General features: G+C 43.0%; 2 protein-coding genes across 4 annotated transcripts in view; both read left to right on the forward strand.

The window, feature by feature from the left end:
• LOC131475321 (myosin-10) overlaps window positions 1-17,263 on the forward strand; it is a 51,794-nt gene extending 34,531 nt beyond the window's left edge. For both annotated transcript variants that reach the window (XM_058653366.1, XM_058653367.1), the window contains 33 exons: window positions 4-147; window positions 268-363; window positions 1,139-1,257; window positions 1,459-1,611; window positions 1,815-1,988; window positions 2,112-2,285; window positions 4,041-4,155; window positions 6,915-7,108; window positions 7,200-7,321; window positions 7,413-7,482; window positions 7,722-7,882; window positions 7,993-8,101; window positions 8,197-8,328; window positions 8,417-8,623; window positions 8,760-8,897; window positions 9,094-9,217; window positions 9,308-9,479; window positions 10,066-10,278; window positions 10,381-10,525; window positions 10,637-10,843; window positions 11,518-11,622; window positions 11,713-11,865; window positions 11,967-12,215; window positions 12,315-12,527; window positions 12,618-12,830; window positions 12,910-13,071; window positions 13,164-13,292; window positions 13,369-13,457; window positions 14,086-14,209; window positions 14,435-14,643; window positions 14,765-14,873; window positions 15,300-15,472; window positions 15,809-17,263. In XM_058653366.1, the coding sequence (XP_058509349.1) occupies window positions 4-147; window positions 268-363; window positions 1,139-1,257; window positions 1,459-1,611; window positions 1,815-1,988; window positions 2,112-2,285; window positions 4,041-4,155; window positions 6,915-7,108; window positions 7,200-7,321; window positions 7,413-7,482; window positions 7,722-7,882; window positions 7,993-8,101; window positions 8,197-8,328; window positions 8,417-8,623; window positions 8,760-8,897; window positions 9,094-9,217; window positions 9,308-9,479; window positions 10,066-10,278; window positions 10,381-10,525; window positions 10,637-10,843; window positions 11,518-11,622; window positions 11,713-11,865; window positions 11,967-12,215; window positions 12,315-12,527; window positions 12,618-12,830; window positions 12,910-13,071; window positions 13,164-13,292; window positions 13,369-13,457; window positions 14,086-14,209; window positions 14,435-14,643; window positions 14,765-14,873; window positions 15,300-15,472; window positions 15,809-15,962 (5,051 nt within the window). In that variant the 3' untranslated portion in view covers window positions 15,963-17,263. The remainder of the gene's footprint in view (window positions 1-3; window positions 148-267; window positions 364-1,138; window positions 1,258-1,458; window positions 1,612-1,814; window positions 1,989-2,111; window positions 2,286-4,040; window positions 4,156-6,914; window positions 7,109-7,199; window positions 7,322-7,412; window positions 7,483-7,721; window positions 7,883-7,992; window positions 8,102-8,196; window positions 8,329-8,416; window positions 8,624-8,759; window positions 8,898-9,093; window positions 9,218-9,307; window positions 9,480-10,065; window positions 10,279-10,380; window positions 10,526-10,636; window positions 10,844-11,517; window positions 11,623-11,712; window positions 11,866-11,966; window positions 12,216-12,314; window positions 12,528-12,617; window positions 12,831-12,909; window positions 13,072-13,163; window positions 13,293-13,368; window positions 13,458-14,085; window positions 14,210-14,434; window positions 14,644-14,764; window positions 14,874-15,299; window positions 15,473-15,808) is intronic.
• Window positions 17,264-17,787: 524 nt separating this feature from the next.
• LOC131475376 (serotonin N-acetyltransferase-like) lies at window positions 17,788-21,208 on the forward strand. 2 transcript variants are annotated; one of them, XM_058653454.1, is made up of 4 exons: window positions 17,788-17,821; window positions 18,386-18,695; window positions 19,008-19,162; window positions 19,273-21,208. In XM_058653454.1, exons 2-4 carry the CDS (start codon window positions 18,539-18,541, stop codon window positions 19,642-19,644), a joined length of 684 nt encoding a protein of 227 aa, XP_058509437.1. In that variant the 5' UTR covers window positions 17,788-17,821; window positions 18,386-18,538; the 3' UTR covers window positions 19,645-21,208. The 2 variants fall into 2 exon arrangements, with proteins under 2 accessions (XP_058509437.1, XP_058509438.1); XM_058653455.1 differs by lacking the exon at window positions 17,788-17,821 and having other exon boundaries at window positions 18,014-18,695.
• The last annotated feature ends 697 nt before the right edge of the window (window positions 21,209-21,905 follow it).

The following is a 21,905-nucleotide window of genomic DNA, read 5'->3' on the forward strand; positions in this document are numbered from 1 at the left end:
CAGCCGACCTGCTCCTCGAAGGCTTTAACAGCTACCGCTTCCTGTCAAATGGTAACATTCCCATCCCTGGTCAGCAGGACAAGGATAATTTCCAGGAAACGATGGAAGCCATGCACATCATGAGCTTCAACCACGATGAGATTGTCTGTGAGTAGCCGTTCCAGTCCAGATGTGCCCTTAAATATAGTATCTCCTCACTCTGCATTCCTTTTTTTTCTCTCTTCCGCTGCCATTCCCCGATAACGTGTGAACACTTATCCTCGTCAGGCATGTTGAAGGTGGTCTCTTCAGTGCTGCAGTTTGGCAACATCATCTTTAAAAAGGAGAGAAACACTGATCAGGCATCCATGCCTGAGAACACAGGTAAACACTTGACACACACAAACACTAGAAATGAAATATTGATCAGTGTTTACATCTTTTACTATCTTTTAAATAGTGAAATATTAACATAGTTGTGGGTCTCTAAATTAATTTAAAAAATACAAAATTGTTGTGGGTTTCAATGACATCAGATCTAATCTTCATATTACACTCACACGCACACAATGGTGTCATTCATGAATACAGAAAATAACTGTAACCTTCAGCCTTCACCACAACAGCTGATGAAAACATTCTCTTATCCACGTCACACGCACCCCCACTATTCACTGTGAGGACATGCTCTATTAAAACCATGTTAATGCTGCAGTTAAAATGTGTGGCCCCTGGTAACTGAATGTTTTTAATATGCGGCTGATGTCGGTACCATCAGATGTCTTTTCTATTATAAACTGTGGTCACATACCATTAACTTAAGGATAAGTATCAAATATATAATTATGTACGGTTTTGTCTTGGGGCATTTAACATAATAGTCTGAGTACTAAGTAACTCATTTGGGCCTTTCATCATTCCCCAAACTGTTTGCAGTTGTCTTGCTTTACTCGCGCAATGTTGCCTCCATCAGGCTCAACATGAAACCAATCACTTTCTGTGTGCAGCACAAAAACCAGGCGAAAGAGTCCTGTGGAGATGTTAGTAATCCAGTGGTATAGAAGATGGATGAATGGATCCAACTTAGACATGAACATCTGATGTTATGAGGCCTACTGTGATTAACATGTTTATTAAACAGTAAAATACTTTCCTGCAGCTGCACAGAAGCTCTGCCACCTGCTTGGAATGAACGTTATGGAGTTCACCAGAGCAATTCTTACCCCGAGGATCAAAGTGGGACGAGACTATGTGCAGAAAGCACAGACCAAAGAACAGGTACATTGTCACTGACCACTATGAATATTAACATCCTTTAATAATTGAACGTCTACTCTTTTGCCTTTTGCAATTTAGCTTGTCAGTTAGATTATGACCTGTCCTAGTTGTAGCCTATACTTGGATTATCCTACCATGATAAATCAAAAGAGCAACAAATTGAGTACGTATGTGTTTATCGCTCTTTTCTTTTAACCTCAGGCTGACTTTGCTGTTGAAGCTCTGGCCAAGGCAACATATGAGCGTCTGTTCAGATGGCTGGTCCACCGCATCAACAAGGCCCTGGACAGAACCAAACGTCAGGGGGCGTCGTTCATTGGCATCCTGGATATAGCTGGATTTGAGATCTTTGAGGTATCATCAAGACAATTAAACAGAATTAAGATTGTTGGATCGTCTAAGTCTCTAATCAGAACACAAAGTGATTCTATAGAAATAAATCAGAAGTCTTTGGAGCAGACATCACAATGTTGCACGTTGCCGGAAGTGGAGAGTGGGTGATTCAGGGGTTCACCTTTATCGATTGACTTCACTTGTGCTGCATTCTCTCCTTTCAGCTGAACTCGTTTGAGCAGCTTTGTATCAACTACACCAACGAGAAGCTGCAGCAGCTCTTCAACCACACCATGTTCATCCTGGAGCAGGAGGAGTACCAGAGGGAGGGCATCGAGTGGAGCTTCATCGACTTTGGCCTCGACCTGCAGCCCTGCATCGACCTCATCGAGAGACCGGTTGGTGTTGTCTGCCTTTGCTTGTGTGTGTGTGTGTGTGTGTGTGTGTGTGTGTGTTTGTGTCTGCATTGTTGTTGTTATTAATCAAATTTCTCTTTCTCTCTCCCTCTCTCTCTGTCTCAGAATAATCCTCCTGGTATTCTGGCTCTGCTGGACGAGGAGTGCTGGTTTCCCAAGGCCACAGACAAAACCTTTGTGGACAAGGTTCTGCAGGAGCAGGGAACACACACCAAGTTCCAGAAGCCGCGTCAGCTCAAGGACAAAGCTGACTTCTGCATCATTCACTATGCAGGAAAGGTATGTACCTCTGGCTTGTTAAGGGTTCTGTGTTCACTCTGCTCTCTGGGGAAATCGGCCCCGGTTGGACTTATTACACTGAGCTACAACTAGAAAGCAGCTTTTTAAACTTGAAGAAAATGCAGTTTGTGAATCCCTCAGTGTTTTCCTTCCTTCTTGGATGTTTTGGGCTGAACAGTTAATTAATGCAATTGTGGAATTGCAAAAACTGCAGTTTCATTGTTCTGCTTTGTTGTTTGGGCTGCAACAATTAATCAATTATTAATTTATTACTCAATCAATTGTTGATTTTTTTCAATAAATGAAAACATACAATAAATGTATGTTTTCAATAAAACAAAAACTAGCTCTGATTTCAGCTTCTTAAATTTGAGTATTTTATGGATGAAATAACTTGTTTATTATTATACGACAGATGAATTAATAATGCAAACACTCTGGAAAGAAGTTAGCCTATAGGAGTTATTATTTATTATTATTTTGATGGTGCCATTTAGTCCATCTTGTTTTAAATCTACATGTTAATGTTTAGCTTCTGGGCTCAGTTAATATAATTTATATCACAAATCACGTTGCAGTCACAATATATGTCAAAAGAAATCTCACCATTAGATATTTTACTGAGATCGTCCAGCCCGAACACTTAAGAGTGTTTTTCATGAGCACAGATTTACCTTCTTCTTAAGGAGCAGTTAACCAGGTCAGTGCCTGAAAACAATAGCGCAGTTGTCATCCAGCTTCTGCAGGAAACCCACATCTGCTTCACATTGGTGTGAGATTGAATTTGATGCCTGGTGGTTACACAGCGGAGATTTTTCCACTTTCACCTCGCGTATGGCACTCTGCCATCTGCAAAGTGAAAATTATGCTTCACTATATTCCAGTGAGAAAACGTGTCAATCACAGTGTAAAAAATCTGATACCGCCCCAATCCTGTTATTTCATTTAGATTTACCTCTCTCCCCTTTTCTCTTGTACACATGTTTTCTGTACATGAGAATCAGTCAGCCGAGTCTAAATACCGGTCCTGGACCTGATCCTTATCATGACTAACAGGTGAAAACCCCAGACTTGGCTAAATATCAAGCGTCCAGTATTCACCACTGAAGCCAAGAGTACAATTGAATGTCATCAAATAAATCCTGCATGACGGAGCAACACTGACGGGGAGAATAAGTAAAAACACAGTGAGTTTGCTTTCTCTTAAGATTCCAATGAAATCCATATGGCGATCTGACATTCCTCGTCTCAGGTTCCTGACCGTGTCATTTTCTGGAGATGTTCAGCTCTGATCCCAACACTCCTCGCTGCACGTTAGACCTTTGAAAAACACATCGAAGTTTTACTAATCACATCAGGGTTTCACACATTCACATACAAATAACATTCAATCCTATTTGTGGAGTATTTGACGTGATTTCCTGAACTTTCTTCTACCGCTCACTGCACAGTCAGTCGCGTAGCACATACGGCACATCTGGTGCTGCCTCGGGAGTTAAAACTACGGCAGCAGACTGGGGTTTGGAAAACACTTAGAGCCAGCTCTTGCTGTCAGTCGAAGACATACGACACAGACTGTTACAGACAGGTGAAGCAACAGACCAGTGGCACTTCATCAGAAACCTGAAGCCCATCGTCTGAACGCGTATTTTCAAAGCATTCTTTCTTGTGACTGTATAGAATGAAAAATCCGCCACTGGATTTTTCAGTTTTGAGGGGAAATGTCACGTTGCCGTGTTGTCCATCTTTCCTTAGGTGGACTATAAAGCTGATGAATGGCTGATGAAGAACATGGATCCTCTAAATGACAACGTGGCCACGCTACTGCACCAGTCAACTGACAAGTTTGTGGCTGAGCTGTGGAAAGATGGTGAGTTTATACAAGATCTCTTTTGTATTATTGTTCTTATAGACAGGTATTCTGTGCTGGAGCTAAGTGGCGTTTCAATAAGTATGTATTATGCAGTATGTACTTTACATTTTTAGATGTAAAAGACTTGCGTTAATCTAAGAAGGTTACACACCTAAGCTGTAACAGATTGAGCAACTGAGAGACAAAAGGAGAAGCATTCTTTTCTTTATCACTGGTTTGGTTTTTACTGCTTTTCTTTTTTCACACCTACTCTGCTTTACTGGTCTCACCAGTACAAACACATAATATGGACCAGGTAAACCACGGGCCAGCACACTACTCTACTCTCACGTCTCACTGACTGATTTATTGCCCGTGCCGTATTTTCTCCTCCTCACTGTTTATATCTCAGCCAGATGGGGGAACTGTGGTCTCAGTAATCCTTATTTTAGTGTGACATTTGTTTATGTGGAATCACTGGCAAGTCAAATGGAAAGTATAATGGTTATATTACACTTTGACTAATATTTTCCCTGAGTGATGACCAGCACTGACAGGGCAACACTAGCTTTTAATAACACACGTCCTCTTTTTTTTTCTTAACAGTTAATCAGTGCTTGTGAAAGTGTGTGGATATATGAGTGATGGGTGGACGGAACAGTGTGTGTGTGTGTGTGTTTGTGTGCATTCCTTTTCTCTCTCACTCTCCTGTCTTCTTCCTGTGTCTGTGTCTCTGTTGCCGTAGACATTCAGACGTTTCAGAGAGCGTCTTTCTATGACAATGTGTCTGGGCTCCATGAAGCTCCAGGTGAATGATAGTAACAACTTCACCCTCATGTGCCGCTGGCTTCTCGTCATCGTCTGCACTGGAGCGCTCGTTGGTTGCATCTGTCTCGTCACAGCTGCTCTGTGCACCGCGGAGCTCCCCTCTGGCTTTGCATGGCTGCATTACTGCTGTATTTAAACCCCCTGAAAATGATCATCCTACCATCAATGCTTGTGGCTTAGTCGTCCTTTATTATTCCAACACCTGTCGCTTGTGTGATCAGCCAAGTGAAGTATTTATTCTGTAATCGTGCAGAAAATCTGGTGTTAAGTGTGAAAATTTCCAAGGAGAAACACTCAATATTTTTGCTCCATTTCGGTTTAATAGGAGACGACGTGCTGTGACACCATATTCACAGTTGTGAAATGATGCAGGTGTTAGTCCTCATACTGACTCACTGCTACAGTTTTAGATACAAATATCCAAATGACTCCATAACGGACTTAATCCAGAGTCTATCACAGGTCAGAGTGAAAAGCCAATGGAAAGAATTAGCAATGAGGATCATCACTGGATCCAGAAGAGATTTAAACTCCTGCTTACTCATTTTACCCACTGAAAAAAATGGAATATCTGACAAACCTCCAGGCAAAGTGTCTAAACCAAGTCACTGATATTCATGATATATTAAGCACAAGTACACAGCCGTAAGATTATTAGTGAATGTTCAAGTTAAATGTGTTAATTTCAATTTTCTGTGTGATGTGATACATTATTGTTTCCCCTTTTCTTTTTTTATTACTTCAGTTCTGTCAACAAACAGAGAAAATGGATAAAAGGGAGTAGGAAAAAAAATACTTTTACAATTTCATTTTCCCTAAAAGTATTTTTTAAATCAAATTAAATAAATAACTGTTACAAAAGGACAGAGGGGTTATTACATTTAACATTTAAGCATTTAGCCGACGCTTTTATCCAAAGCAACTTACAAAAGAGGTTATGTTGGGAATAGAGCAGTCACAAAGAGCAGTTCAATCACAAGCCTGGAATATTATTTATAACTCTGGATTCTGTGGAATAAATATTGCAAATCATGACCGTTATTACCCCCAGAGTCACTGTTCCTTGTTATAACTTCTGAGAGTTTAGTTGCAGCTCCCCCATTGAGTTTTTCTTCCATTATAAATACTTCTGTACTTAAGTAATATAAAATACTTTGCTGTATGTATTGAGAATAGCTTAGTCTACTAATAACTCATAAACACACAGCCAGTGTCTCAGGGTCAGTCTGTCTTTCTAGAGATCTACACACAGGTCTGTGTTATTTGTGGATGTTTGTTTGTAAATAAAGACAGCGGGCTGAATCAGGTGTCATCGTGACGCTGTGTTCACTTGTGATCCCTGATCATCATTTTCCACCTTAATTTGTCGATGAGCTGCTTCTGCTTGTGAAATCCAGATCCTTCCTCCAACAGTTCATTCACTTGGTCTCAGTAAAAACAGCTGGAATGGGAAAAAAATTCTGATTAAATGTCATCTCATGTCACCAGTTTTTATGCTTTCCTCTTAGAGTTGTTATTCTATTTTTGTTTTTTTTTACCCTTTTCCAATTGAGATGCAGGAGAATTACATTTGTTTAATTTGAATTTATTGTGTTGTTGAGTTAGAGTGACAGGGCCATACATAATGTAATTATAACATAACACAAATTGATTTGGTGTACTAATCAGAAATGAGTTACCCAATAAGTTGGCAGAATAAAAAAGATGCTGTTGTTTTGTTTCATCAAACTTGCTGCCATTGTCTGTAAACATGCTTTATCTCAACAAAAAGAAAGGAAATATTCTCATTCAGCGGTTTTTTCATTTCCTGATGGATATTCACGTTTGATTTAAACAGCAATAAAACGTTTCTTTTTTCTACATTCATGTAAGTAGCACTTAAAGTTTGGGTTAGTGGTGGTCTTCTTCCTCCATTCATACAATCTCTTCATCTCATTGTTCATCACCAGTCGACCGGATCGTGGGTCTTGACCAGGTTGCAGGAATGAATGAGACCGCGTTCGGTGCCGCCTACAAGACCAAGAAGGGCATGTTCCGCACCGTGGGTCAGCTGTACAAGGAGCAGCTGTCTAAGCTGATGGCCACACTGAGGAACACCAACCCCAACTTTGTCCGCTGCATCATCCCCAACCATGAGAAAAGGGTGAGTGTCAAGACTCTTACACGAACAGTGAACCTGTTGGCCTTTTAGTGAGGAAATGAACAGTCATAATCTTGTGATCCTCCTCTGACAGGCTGGTAAACTGGACCCACACCTGGTTCTGGACCAGCTGAGGTGTAATGGTGTGCTGGAGGGCATCCGTATCTGCAGACAGGGCTTCCCTAACCGCATTGTCTTCCAGGAGTTCAGACAGAGGTAATGTTTCACTCCAATTTCCAATTTCCAATTATTATTGTAGAATATACGTCTAAGTGACTTTATGTCCTTTCTACTTTTTTTTGTCCAGGTATGAGATCCTCACTCCTAACGCCATTCCCAAAGGCTTCATGGATGGAAAGCAGGCCTGTGAGAGAATGGTGAGGACTTGACAAATGGAAATAACGTTGACTGCTAATTTTCAAAGGCCACATGGTGGCTTAGTGATGAGACCCTTCATGGGACAAGCGGTAGTAAAGAAATGAATGGTTTGTCCATCTGAATACAGAACTATTGACTAGCTTGTTATTAAAGCCCAGGAAACATTATTATTATTATTATAATATCCCCCTTAATTCTCCCCTAAGCCGTCTGTTGTTGTCCTTTCTCTCATTGGTAGATTCAAGCTCTGGAGCTGGATGGAAACCTGTTTCGTATCGGCCAGAGTAAGATCTTCTTCAGGGCTGGAGTCTTGGCTCACCTGGAGGAAGAGCGGGACCTGAAGATCACTGACATCATCATTTACTTCCAGGCTGTCTGCCGAGGATATCTGGCGCGCAAGTAAGAGCTGCTCTGCCGGTGCTGCCTGTGTTTGAGTCACGTCTATCTGTTAAGTCATAAAAAAAAGTGCATTTTACTCTTGTCTCACTCTGTCATCGTCACTGTCTCAGGGCTTTTGCTAAGAAGCAGCAGCAGCTCAGTGCTCTGAAAGTTCTCCAGAGAAACTGCGCTGCTTACTTGAAGCTGCGTCACTGGCAGTGGTGGAGACTCTTCACTAAGGTGTGTGTGTGTGCTCGTGTGATGTACACGCGTAAATGTTGCCCACTTGTGGAGAACATTCCACTGAGGCTTCTCGTGTTGATCGGCACATGCAGGTGAAGCCTCTGCTGCAGGTGACCAGGCAGGAGGAAGAGATGCAGGCCAAGGATGAGGAGCTGGTCAAGGTGAAGGAGAAGCAGACCAAAGTGGAAGGAGAGTTGGTGGAGATGGAGAGGAAACACCAGCAGGTCAGTTTGTACATCAATGTACATTAGCTTAAACTTACATGGTTTTCTGTGATAAATAACAGATGGTCTGAATATTATTAATGTGCAGTTAATGGAGGAGAAGAACATCTTAGCAGAGCAGCTGCAGGCAGAGACAGAGCTGTTTGCAGAGGCCGAGGAGATGAGAGCTCGCCTGGCTTCCAAAAAGCAAGAGCTGGAGGAGATCCTTCATGACCTGGAGTCCCGGCTGGAGGAAGAGGAGGAGAGGACTCAGGGCATGCAGAACGAAAAAAAGAAGATGCAGTCCCACATACAGGTGGGTGGACGCACTCTTGAAACATGCTGGGTTTTTGTGCTGTTGGAAATATGTTATAAAAGATAATGTTCCTGAATCTGTTGGCTTTGTTTTTGTTGTTGTTGTTGTTACTGTGGATCATTATTTGCATGTGTAGGACCTGGAGGAACAGCTAGATGAGGAGGAGGCAGCCCGGCAGAAGCTGCAGCTAGAGAAAGTGACAGCAGAGGCCAAAATGAAAAAATATGAAGAGGACATTTTGTTGCTCGAGGACCAGAACTCCAAATTCCAAAAGGTAAGGGAGAAGAGAAAGCACTGAGGTTTGGCATGCAATGGTTTAAAAGGAAAGAAGTAATTTTGGTTTTCAAAAGAAGATGGAGGATCTCTCACACTAATGAGTTGTACTGCACAGTAAGATACTGACAAACATGAAAGCGTAAGGAGGCGAGCTGCTGTGTTCCAACCATTGTATTTTTGTCTTGCGGGTGTAGGAGAAGAAGTTGATGGAAGACCGTATCAACGAGGTGACCACAATGCTGGCCGAGGAGGAGGAGAAGGCCAAGAACTTGGGCAAGATCAAGAATAAGCAGGAGATGATGCTGGTCGATCTGGAGGGTAAAGGAGTAAAAACAATCTACAATGAAAAGATGTTTTTAAACCACGGACTTATCATCACATCCTCATGTCCTTTCTTTTCTGTTTCAGAGAGGCTGAAGAAGGAGGAGAAGACCCGGCAGGAACTAGAGAAGGCTAAGAGGAAACTGGATGGAGAGACATCAGACCTGCAGGACCAGATCACAGAGCAACAGGTCGCCATGGAGGAGCTCAAAGGTCAAATGACCAAGAAGGAAGAGGAGCAGCAGATGATGCAGGCGAGGTACGAGACACTGGGACCAACACACAGGGTTATTCAGAACTAATGAACCGTTGAACACCAACAAAGACTATGTGTGAGCTAAATATGGCTTTAAACACTGAGTCACTGAGATTCTGCTTCGTGAAATGAATCAGTTGGATATAAGTGCTACATAACTGTGCAGAATCATCATCATCATCATCACTATAACAGCGCTATAACCCTCACCTCTGTCATATACGGCTTTACAGCAGTGACGTTATCGTCTTGTAAAAATAGACTGTTGTTGTGCCCATTTGTGACGCGCTGCTGCTTTTATTCACTGATTCTCACTGCAGTGGAATGTGGTGCACAGTCACTTATTATGGTGTATTTGTAAGCGTAAGACCATGCTGTGAGGTTTTTACAGCACACAGCGATGACCACAAGCTGCAACTGCAGGCCTCTGCTGCCACCTTGTGGAGCGGTGCAGCACTGTGTTGTGAAGGGAGTGGAAATAAATCTGTCAATAGATGTTATTAATGTTGCATTGTGGACTTTTTTGTAAAAGGAATAAGCAGTTTAGATGTAAAAATAAATAAATAAAATGACTATCTTTGTTCATCAGGGGTGAGGATGAAGTTAGCCAGAAGAACAACGCTCTGAAACAGGTGAGGGAGATGCAGGCTCAGCTGTCTGAGCTGCAGGAAGACCTGGAAACAGAGAAACAGGCCAGGAACAAAGCCGAGAAACTCAAGAGGGATCTGAGTGAAGAGCTCGAGGCCCTTAAAACTGAGCTGGAAGACACGCTTGATACGACAGCTGCCCAGCAGGAACTCAGGTACGGTGCAGCGTTGCATTTAGAGCTGGGTTATTTTGCATTTGCAGTTTTATTATTACTTGGGAAATAGGAAAATAAAGTCTTTTTTTTTTTTGTCTGTAGGTCCAAGCGTGAGCAGGAGGTTGCTGAGCTGAAAAAGGCCCTTGAGGAGGAGACTAAAAACCATGAATCTCAGTTCCAGGAGATGAGACAGAGGCATGGCACATCCTTGGAAGAGCTGTCTGAACAGCTGGAACAGGCCAAGAGGGTAACATGCTTTACCACACTTAATATATCTATAACAACCTCAACAAAAAGAAGACCGTGTCTGACTTCATCTTCTGACAACACAAATGTTGACTCTTGATTATGTTTCTAGTTCAAGGCTAACCTGGAAAAGACCAAGCAGAGCCAGGAGAGCGCCAATAAGGAGCTGACCAGCGAGGTGAAGACCCTGCAGCAGGCAAAGACAGAGTCCGAACACAAGAGGAAGAAACTGGAGGCTCAGCTGCAGGAGTTCATGGCCAGAGTCACAGAGGGAGAGAAAGCCAAGGGAGAACTCGCTGAACGTACACACAAACTACAGGTGAAGTGTAGATGCCAACATTTTTCATCGCTTCATACAGAGGAGTCAGTCCTAGTAAGACTCTGTTTGAGTGATATATACAAAAATGGTTTCGAACCATGGTTCTCAAACTGTGGTACGTGTACCACCAGTGGTACAGAAGCTTCCTCTGGTAGTACTTGGAGGAAAATCATAAATATTGTTCTACTGTTTATACCAGGGTGTGTGATCAGAGTGGAGCTGAGGAATTTGGACTGTGTATAGTACTATAGTATAAGTGCATAGAAAATGAAACATAACATGAAAAATTATAATAAATTAAATAATAAAAAGTCAGGAGGAGGAGGATGAGCGAGCAAATTATCCATCCATCCATTTTCTACTGCTTTATCCTCCACATAAGAATCGCGGGGGCTGCTATCGATGGCGATAGGCGGGGTACACCCTGGACAGATCACAAGTCCATCACAGGGACACATATAGAGACAAACAACCATTCACTTTCACACCTACAGTCAATTTAGAGTGTCCAATTTACCTCATCCCCATATTACATGTTTTTTTTATTTTAAAGTGATTATACGCTTATATGAACATACTTATGGGAGGTAATGTATATTTTGGCCAGTAAGCCCTCTAAATCTTACACCTGTACAAGTACATTTAACTTACACCTGATTTGCACTTACACACAGACGGAGTTAGACAATGTGTCAGCCATGCTGGAAGATGCCGAGAGGAAGGGGATCAAGACTGCCAAAGATGTCGCTGGACTGGAGAGTCAACTACAAGACACACAGGTGACGTTCAGTATCTCTGAGCTTAAATCCTCAAAAACCAAATGTCATTTTCTGTCCAACTAAACGAACCAATACTGGGTTCTCTTGTAGGAACTGCTCCAAGAGGAGACACGTCAGAAACTGAACTTCAGCAGTCGTATGCGGCAGCTGGAGGACGAGAAGAGCGCTCTTCAGGAGCAGCAAGAGGAGGACGAGGAGGCGCGCAAGAATCTGGAAAAACAGATGTTGACTCTCCAGGCTCATGTGAGGACTGTGTGATCTCTAGTATAAACTATGTTTAAACATAATTTTGTGCTGATTTTTATTCATCATTTTGTTTTGTTTTGTTTTTCTTCTGTTCAAAGTTATCAGAGAGCAAGAAGAAGCTGGAGGACGATGTGGGAACAATAGAGGGCCTGGAGGAGATGAAGAAGAAGCTGCACAAGGACCTGGAGCTGACCAACCAGCGTCTGGAGGAGAAGACTATTGCCTTTGAAAAGATGGAGAAGACAAAGACTCGTCTGCAGCAGGAGTTGGATGATCTAACCGTGGATTTGGATCACCAGAGACAGATTGTTTCCAACCTGGAGAAGAAACAGAAGAAGTTTGATCAGGTGAGAACGCTTCATTTACTCCTCCATCAAAATACCAGCTATACCTTTCACACAATTCCAGTTTCTTACCGATTATGACTTCATAACCCTGCTGTGTAGATGCTGGCTGAAGAGAAGAGCATCTCAGCTCGCTATGCTGAAGAACGTGACCGCGCTGAAGCGGAGGCCAGAGAGAAGGAGACCAAAGCTCTGTCCATGACAAGAGCTCTGGATGAAGCACTGGAGGCCAAAGAGGAGCTGGAGAGGGTTAACAAGCAGCTCCGTGCTGACATGGAAGATCTGATGAGCTCAAAGGATGATGTGGGCAAGAATGTGAGTGTTTGGATCAATTAACTACACGTGCATGTTGGATGGCAGATGGTAGTTTAACCAGTCATCCTCGCTTTATCTCCTGCCTGTCAGGTCCACGAGCTGGAGAAGTCCAAGCGCACTCTGGACCAACAGCTGGAGGAGATGAAGACTCAGCTTGAGGAGCTGGAGGATGAGCTGCAGGCCACAGAAGACGCCAAGCTGCGTCTGGAGGTCAACATGCAGGCCATGAAAGCCCAGTTTGAGAGAGACCTCCAGGCTCGGGACGATCAGAATGACGAGAAGAAGCGAGCGCTGGTCAAACAGGTGCAGAGCAACACCTGACACTGAGGAAACATTTAAAAATACACTGTAATTGCATCAAACTAAAGGCTTCTCCTTTCAGGTGCGAGAGATGGAGGCGGAGTTAGAGGATGAGAGGAAGCAGAGAGGTCTGGCTGTTGCTGCGAAGAAGAAACTGGAGATGGATTTGAAGGATATTGAGGGTCACATAGAGGGCGCTAACAAGGCTCGAGATGAGGCCATCAAACAGCTGCGCAAGTTACAGGTAAAGATTTGATTCATGCAGTACGTAGAGTTGAGTCAGTTACTGTTATACATGTACTTCATTCACATGTCTTCTTCCATTTGTGCCTCCAGGCCCAAATGAAAGACTATCAGAGGGAGCTGGAAGATGCTCGAGCTTCCAGAGATGATATTTTTGCCCTTTCCAAGGAAAATGAGAAGAAACTCAAAAGTCTGGAGGCTGAGATTGTACAGCTACACGAGGTACACGTGCTTTTCTATTGGTGTAAGTGCACAGAGAGGAGAGGAGCCTGTCTCACCTTTTATTCTTTCTGTGCAGGATCTGGCATCATCTGAGAGAGGTCGGCGTCATGCTGAGCAGGAACGGGATGAGCTGCAAGATGAGATTTCAAACAGCACGTCTGGAAAGTACGTCACGCACCACATGGACCACATGTGGACTCTTTTTCTCCCAAACCTGTTATGTGGTGACAAACGTTAAAGATGACAAACAAGAGCAAATGTGTGCATGCCGCCGATTTTTACTGCCATTTCTGTTGCATGGGATATTATTGTATACGAGATAAACCAGCTGTCATTAAGAGATATGTGATTGATGTTTTATGCAAGTTATTTAATAATTCTTTAAATAAAAAGCTGGAAAATATTAGCAAATGTATTTGGTGACACAGTCTGTTGGAAAGAATGGTTTAGAAGACGACCTGCTCTACCTACTTAATCACAGACACCTCAGTTACCCTGGGATGATATGCTGTACGTTTATTTTAGGCAAAGTCTCCTTGAAAAAGTAAACATTGTTAACTTTGTAGAAGAGTATATGTCGCGCTTTCTACGCTTATGCTGTATGTACCGAAGCCCTCGAGCACCCTTGAGTTCACCGATCATCTATTTTGACATTTTTGGTCGCACTTATTTCCAAGTAGCTCCTTTTAGCAGAGACATGGTGATGGAGGCGAACAATGCAGTCATGTACTTTGACAACAGTGGTTTTGTCGTCGTGTAGCGTGACGTGATCTGATGTTTCCCTGTGGGTCAGGTCTGCTCTCATGGACGAGAAGAGGAGGCTGGAGGCTCGTATCGCTCAGCTGGAGGAGGAGCTGGAGGAGGAGCAGGGCAACATGGAGCTGCTCAATGACCGCTTCAGAAAAACGACCATGCAGGTGTGGTGCTCAACACCTTGTTTATTGTTTATTCCTCATCCCTCGTTTCATTACCTCTGCCAAAGAGGTGATGTTTTTGGCTGTGTTTTGTCCGGCTTTGAGTGGCTTAACTCAAAAAAAGATGAGATGATCCAAGGAAAACATGATTAGATTCAGGTTAAGGATTCATTTAAAACTTGAAACTCTTTCTCCTTCTGTTGTCACCCTCGCTTGTTCTCCCTCCAGGTGGACACCCTGACCACAGAGTTGAGCGCAGAGCGCAGCACAGCCCAGAAGAGCGAAAACGCTCGGCAGCAACTGGAGCGACAGAACAAGGAGCTTCGGGCCAAGCTGGGTGAGCTGGAGGGTTCAGTGAAGAACAGGTTCAAGGCCTCCATCACTGCTCTGGAAGCCAAGATAGCACAGCTGGAGGAGCAGCTGGAGCAGGAGGCCAGGTGGGAATCCTCTGCATGCTTGTTTTTTCATTTTAACCAGTTAACTTTTATTATAAGGAGGGCACTTTTAAAGCCAAGTGGAAATATGTGACTGCAATCTGTCTGACCTTCTCGGTTAAAGGGAGCGGGCAACTGCCAACAAGATCGTGAGAAGGACTGAGAAGAAGCTGAAGGAGGTCTGCATGCAGGTGGAGGACGAGCGTCGCCATGCCGACCAGTTTAAGGAACAAGTAAGTCTGTCACACAATGTTAGAACACACCTTTTTTCAGCACACCTGAGCGAAAAAGTACTCAAAATCTTTAAAATCAGATTGCATTTGACAAATTTCTATTTGAAAAAAAAAAAAAAAAAATCTATTTTGTGACTTCTGCACAATCATCACTCACAGTTTAAAAAAAAACTTGCAATTTAAACTGAATTAAAACATTGACAACGACACATAAGAAGACAGAAAGACACATTTTATAAAGCCTAAAGATGTGACCTATAAACACACACCTTCAGGATGTCCATATAAGGAGTTGTATATAATCCCCGCTGCAATTTACCAAGGGTGCACCTGCAAATCCGTGCCGTGTGAGCACTAAGGGTAAATAATGTTATGACTCACTGTTTATAAGCCACCAGTTATAACCCACACAACAATCTCTCAAAGGTTGAGAAGGCCAACTCTCGCATGAAGCAGCTGAAGCGTCAGCTGGAGGAGGCGGAGGAGGAGGCCACGCGGGCCAACGCCTCACGCAGGAAACTGCAGAGGGAGCTGGACGACGCAACCGAGGCCAGCGAGGGCCTGAGCCGTGAGGTTCACACTCTCAAGAACCGCCTGAGGTACAGTGTTGTAGCAGTTTTAGTGATTTTTGCTTTTGTTGATGTTTTTTGTGCCTGTTTGGAAAAATGGGCTCTGTCAACTTATACTCTCAGACCTGACTGTGGGAGCGTTTGTGTGTATACACCAGCAGCCCACGGGTGGGTGGGGGCAAGAAGAGTCCATCCGGGCAAACTGCTGAACGGGCAGTAGAATTCACTTCTGATACTTTCCTTCCGCGCCTCTTTGTGTTTGCAGTCGTACTCCAACCTGTTGCCTCCATCCATGGACATGTGTTGATGTGAAAAATGTACACACTACATCTTTAACACACTCCTTTTGTCCTCCCACTCCGGCAGGCGCGGCGGCCCCATCAGCTTCTCCTCCAGTCGCTCGGGCCGACGTCAGCTGCAGGTGGAAGGAACGTCCTTGGACCTTCTGTCTGATGAGGAGCTGGAAAACAAGATAACTGACAACAATGCCAACGAGACACCGGTGCCCCAGTCAGAGTAGACGAGCAGAAGCCTGAACTTTTGCTTTCCCACTTATATATCTCATCTCAGCATACACACAAATACCCAGACCCTCTCAGCCTGAAGACAGAGTTTTCATCTTGCTCCTCCTAAAAAAGACTTTCACAGCCGCTGAGCTCTCTTCAAACCACACGCAGCATGATCTAAGCAAGAAAACCACCATAATGTCTGATGTTATCAGCTCTAAATCTTAGCACACACCAGCATTTGGACACCAATGTCATTTTCTTTCCTCCCCACTTACAGAAACATTACATTGACCTTGTCGAGCTGCAGGTTCATAAAAAACAACTTCCAGTAAAGACTGCTTCACTGGCCTTCACTGGCCCTTGATATTACAACTCTCTACTTTTTTTGTGCACATGTTAGAAACGAGTAAACCTTCCAGTTGAGTTGTGCTCGTGATTCAGTGAGTGCATGTTCATCATCCTTGGTTGGACCATTGTTTAGATAAATGCTTCCAAATGCTAAGATAATAGCGTTGCAATATTTAAAAAAGGAGCAGACGGCGATGGAAGACTCTCTACGACATACTCTTACGTGCATCATATACGTATGAATTGGTTTAGTTATGTTACAGTTGAAGTATAACTGAGTAGTTTCTTTTGACAGTCCTGTGCTAGAATCGTGTGCTTGCCCATAGAAATGTGACTGCTGGCTGCCTTGTTGCCTTCGTGCTACACGACATCGCTCCTTTGACCAGTGTTGGTTCCTCAGATGTTTGACAGTAGGTCAGTGTTGACTTGTAATTATTTGGTGAGTGGTGGAAGTGAACGGTCACACTCATGCTCTCTTGCTTTCTTCTTATTATTATTCTGTGCCTTCTTCACTCACTTGAAACTCATTTATGCCACATATACTGTTCATGTATTGAAGCACACGTAATATCCTAAAGGTATTTTCATAAAATATTCATACATTTGCATATGAAATGAGATATTAGCGGACACCCGACTTTCTTTGATTTGTACGTCCTATAGTTTTTACTGTATGTTACAGCGATGATTGATATGTCAAGCCGTCTGGGATTCTTTGTAGATGGGTGCTATGACTTTTCTTATTGATAACTTTTATACTTTTTGAGTTATTAAGACTTAAAAACAAACCTATAGACAACGACTGTATTTATATCTCTGCTATTGTATACAGTGCAAATTCCATTCATGTTTCAGAATGCTCAGTATTGCACATTGATAAACTGTACCTGTGCTTATTATCCTGACATGTACAGTTCATGAGTTATTAGGAGCTATGTAATGCATTAAAGTCTATGGAGCCCAATTCACTCTCATCTCCATTTTTTTTATCCAAACATTGACAATCAATATGACAACAAACACATGCATCTGTATTTAGAGACTGGAGCAAAGTACAAGTTTTCTGAACTGGACCGGAGTGTTTGTAATTCTGTAATTAATTACACTTTTGACCTACCTACCTGGTAGTAGGTAAGGTACCTACCTACCTTCCTACCTACATGGTAGTAGGTAAGGTAGACATGGTAGTAGGTGGACATGGTGGTAGACCATGGTAAACCATTATATTTAGTGTTCAGTAATGTGATCATTAGTGCTGTATGATTTACAAAAAATTAATAATAATTAAGAACCAAACTGTAAAGTGATAACTGTCATTTACAGGCAGGAGTGAAAAGAGAGTGTCATTCTCATGTGACAGACAGAAGATAAAGAGACTGTAATGCGCAGAGTTGTGGAAACAACTTCTCTCTAATCCTTCATCATGTGACTCATAGTAATAATCACTTCATAATGAAGAGACAAAGGCGGGAGAAGGAGAAGTGGTCACACAGTCTGTCCACAGAGCTTCACTGACACTGCGGTAAGTGAAAAACAACCTCACACACTGATCGTTGGGAGTTTTTCCCTGATCGTCTTTAGTTTTTCAGTATTTTTATGAATTTCAAATAGATTAACAATAAAAATATGTCACAATTAAGATTATTTAATTATTAAAATATGTCAAAGTTCTTTCTTTCTTGCTTTTTGCAAATTACTCAAAAATAAGTATTTGCTTCCATGATGCTGTTTAGACTTTTTCCACAGTCTCACTCCAGACTTTCATTTATCAGATGCTCAGTTAATTATTAACCTTTAATGCATTGAAATGTACAGTCCTTTTATTTAGATTTAGCAGCTGCTCCTGAGTGAACTGTTGGCTGCTGAGATTAATCGAAAGCCATTCGATATTAAGCTGTTTGTTATTTAAAATGGACATAGTTAATTGTAAGGTTGGGGAAATTGCTGGACACCGCTGTGGCCTTCATTCATTCATCCATTCACTCATTCATTCATTCACTGACTTCACATATTCAAATGCAAATGAGGCGGTGAATCACCGCCGGGAGATTTGTTCTATAAAAAACACTCCATGTTCTGCTCGCAGGGTCTGACAGAGCAGAGGTGAAACCCTGCAGAGCCGCGGAGAAGGACACGACACCCACCGAGGTTCTTCTTCTTCTTATCATCATCATTATTATTATTATTATTACTGTTGCTGTGAAGGAGAAGAAAAAGAAGAAGACGACGCTGAGATCATATGATGTCTGTTGTGGGCGCGCAGCCTTTCATCAAACCAATGCAGCCGCCACCTTCTGTTTCTCCCGGCATCCAGAGGAGACACACGCTTCCCGCGAGCGAAGTGCGACCGCTCAACACGCAAGATGCTATAAGTGTGTTTGAAATCGAGCGAGAAGGTGAGTGAACAATTATTATCTCAGCAGAAACCCCACGGGAGCAGAAAGACGCGATGGCGCGACGGAGCGCTGTGCGTAAAAACCACTCCGCGCAACGAAACATTTATTTCTTTACATTTAACTTGGTCACTTACATTTTTTATATCATAATGTGCTTTCTAAGAGCTCTTGCTAAATGTGTGTCCTGTTTGTTGGGCGGGTATTGAGCGGTTTGCGCTGCATCCACTCTGCGTAAAAGTTGTGGCAAACCATTTGCGCACGGGCCAATCTCTCCCTCCTCCTCCTCACCCTCCTCCTTCTGTTTCTTTTCAGCCTTCATCTCAGTGTCAGGTGATTGTCCCCTCCACCTGGACGAGGTGCGTCACTTCCTCACGCTGTGTCCGGAGTTGTCCATGGGCTGGTTTGAGGAGGGAAGACTGGTGGCGTTTATCATCGGCTCTCTCTGGGACCAGGACAGACTCACAACAGTAAGACACCCTGCTGCATGTCCCTCCTCTCTCTCAAATAAAGTTAAATACAATTAAATAAAATTAAATACAAAGTACATGACTCGTGACTTCTATCAAACTTGCTCCAGGAGGCGCTGACTCTCCACAAACCCCGCGGCAACACCGTCCACATCCACGTCCTCGCCGTCCATCGCACCTTCAGGCAGCAGGGCAAAGGTCCCATCCTGATGTGGCGCTACCTGCAGTACCTGCGCTGTCTGCCCAGCGTGCGCAGAGCGGTGCTGATGTGCGAGGACTTCCTGGTTCCCTTCTACCGCAAGTCGGGCTTTAAAGTGCAGGGACGCTGCGCCATCACCGTGGCCAACCTGACCTTCACAGAGATGTGCTATCCCATCAGCGGCCACGCGTACATGCGCCGCAACAGTGAAGCAATCCGCTTCCCCCAGCATCTGCTGACGCTGCCGCTGACAAAGACTGATGAACACGCTGCTGATGTATGACTGCTGTGGGTTTAGTTTCCTCACTGACATCAGATACCTGCTCACTTTGTCTCTCATTTAAATAAAGCAGTGCTGTGATTTGTAAGATGTGTCAGGCGGGATTTAAAAGTTGCTGCTCTCTCTTGTTTGTGTTTGTAATCAAATCACAAACTGAAGCTGATCTGATTTTAGGGGGCAGTGGCTTAAATGTAAATGGGAAATCCCGTATAATCATCAATTTAAAAATGTAACGTTGTTGTGGGGAAAAGCATTAACTACCAGGTGAAATGACTCAGGTTTTTAGCGGCTTTTGTCATGTTTCCAATGAGGAACATTTTGGTACAGTACGGATGTTTTCTGCTTTTCCATTAGGAGTAGTACCAGAATAACCGTCCCTACTCTATTCTCGTACAAAGTTTGACGTCTTGTTGAGTCAAACAGCCTCAAACCAAGCAGAAAAAGACGAGCTGCTGGATGTCCTCCATTGTTTTTGTCTGTTGTGTCGCGTTCCATGTCCTTGTTCGTTGTCAGCGCTACGTATCTCAGCCGAAACCATCCCTGAACCCAGGGCTTTACCGTTCCAAACTGTGCCGTACTGTACCAAACCAAACTGTACCATGATTGAAACACGGCTCTAGGCTCAGTGGGAACAGAAGACCCTCGGTGAACACAATGATTTATTCTTCTTTGTCTTCTTCTTCATTTTTAGCAGTGATGTTAATCCCTTTCATTTACAACTCAGTATTTTTTAAATCTTCCATCAATTGGCTGAATAAAATGATCGACTGAGAAACTGTAAATTAAAACATGGTAAATTGTCGCGTTTTCCAACCGTTACATTTTCACTGAGCTTCAAGGAGTTGTTATTGTTGGTTTCCAGTGTGTTAGTGTTAACAGTGTTAATCACCTTCTTTAGTGGGTCACAGGTTTAAAACTCGCTCGTCTTAGTGCGACAGAGACCATAAACATATATATTCATTTTAATTAACGTTCCTACAAAATGACTGCTGTCTCGGTGAAATGACAACTCTTTGGACGATATATAAAAGCAAGTGAAGCGTGCCACTTAGGGGTCTATCTGTGCGCGTGTGTGTTTGTTTCTCTTGCTGTGTACAACAAAACCACGAGTGTACGATTGTGATGATCTGTATCAAACCATCTCACGTTGTTTGACTCTAGACTTGCACTCACCTGTGCAGGTCTAGAGTAGCGTGTTGAGCGATAATGCTGTAATGACAGTGACACTGTTGCGTGCGGTGCGTTTGAGTGACATGTGGATTTGTCCAGTGTAAGCCGTCTCCTGCTTTGCACCTTCCTGGGCTTCACACAGCTGTGGACTGACGTCAGGCTTTAGCCGCTCAACCGCGGCCCCTGCGTCTCTATTAGGGAGCTTTAGCTGTTGTGAACGTTGAAGGATTTAGAAGAGGATCCACTCATCAGTTAGACTTCATTCAATGAGCCTTTTTCAATCAACAAGCTTTTTTGGTTAGACGCTGTGTCACCTTGTGAGGTCAGACTTTGTGTTGTGATTATAATTTCTTACATTATCACACTTTCAATAAAATAAAATGTTTTCTACTCTTTTGTAAATTGAAAAAAAGAATATTGTGGAATTCAATTTTTTTTCCCCACCACATACATTTTTGTTGAAATCCATACTGCATGAGACGTTCAAAGGCTCTCTGTACAGTATAATATCATGTCAGTGATTTAATGAATGAAAGACTTAGCATAGACAATGGCCTTGTGTGTGTGTGTGTGTGTGTGTGACTGGAGCTTTAATCCATGACACAGTCACACACTCATGTCTAATCCACTAACAGGCCAGGGTGACCTTCTGTGAAGGTCAAACTGGCTAATTATCTGTGGTCACCTCAACCCAATGCTCTTAACGATAATACAACAAAAAATGAGTAAAGGGAAGAAATTCATTAATTAAGTCACATATGCAGTTTGTGGACGTGGGTTTTCTCCGGGTTCTCCGGCTTCCTCCCACAGTCCAAAAACATGCAATACGGGGATTAGGTACATTGGACACTCTAAATTGACCGTAGGTGTGAAAGTGATTTATTGTCTGGACAAGTACTGGATTTCTGACGGCAGGTATTTATTTTGGCCCTGACAGCAAATTTGACAGGATTTTGCAGTGTAAAGTGTTTCACACTGAGTTATTTTTAATTTTAATTTTAATAGCGTAAAGAGAAAGTGTCTGCAGGATGAAGATGGCCCACAGCATCATTGGTTTCAAGCTGATGCAGTTCAGCTGACATCTGTGATCTGTG

This window comes from Solea solea, chromosome 16 (assembly GCF_958295425.1).
Source record: "Solea solea chromosome 16, fSolSol10.1, whole genome shotgun sequence".
NCBI classification, from domain to species: domain Eukaryota; kingdom Metazoa; phylum Chordata; class Actinopteri; order Pleuronectiformes; family Soleidae; genus Solea; species Solea solea.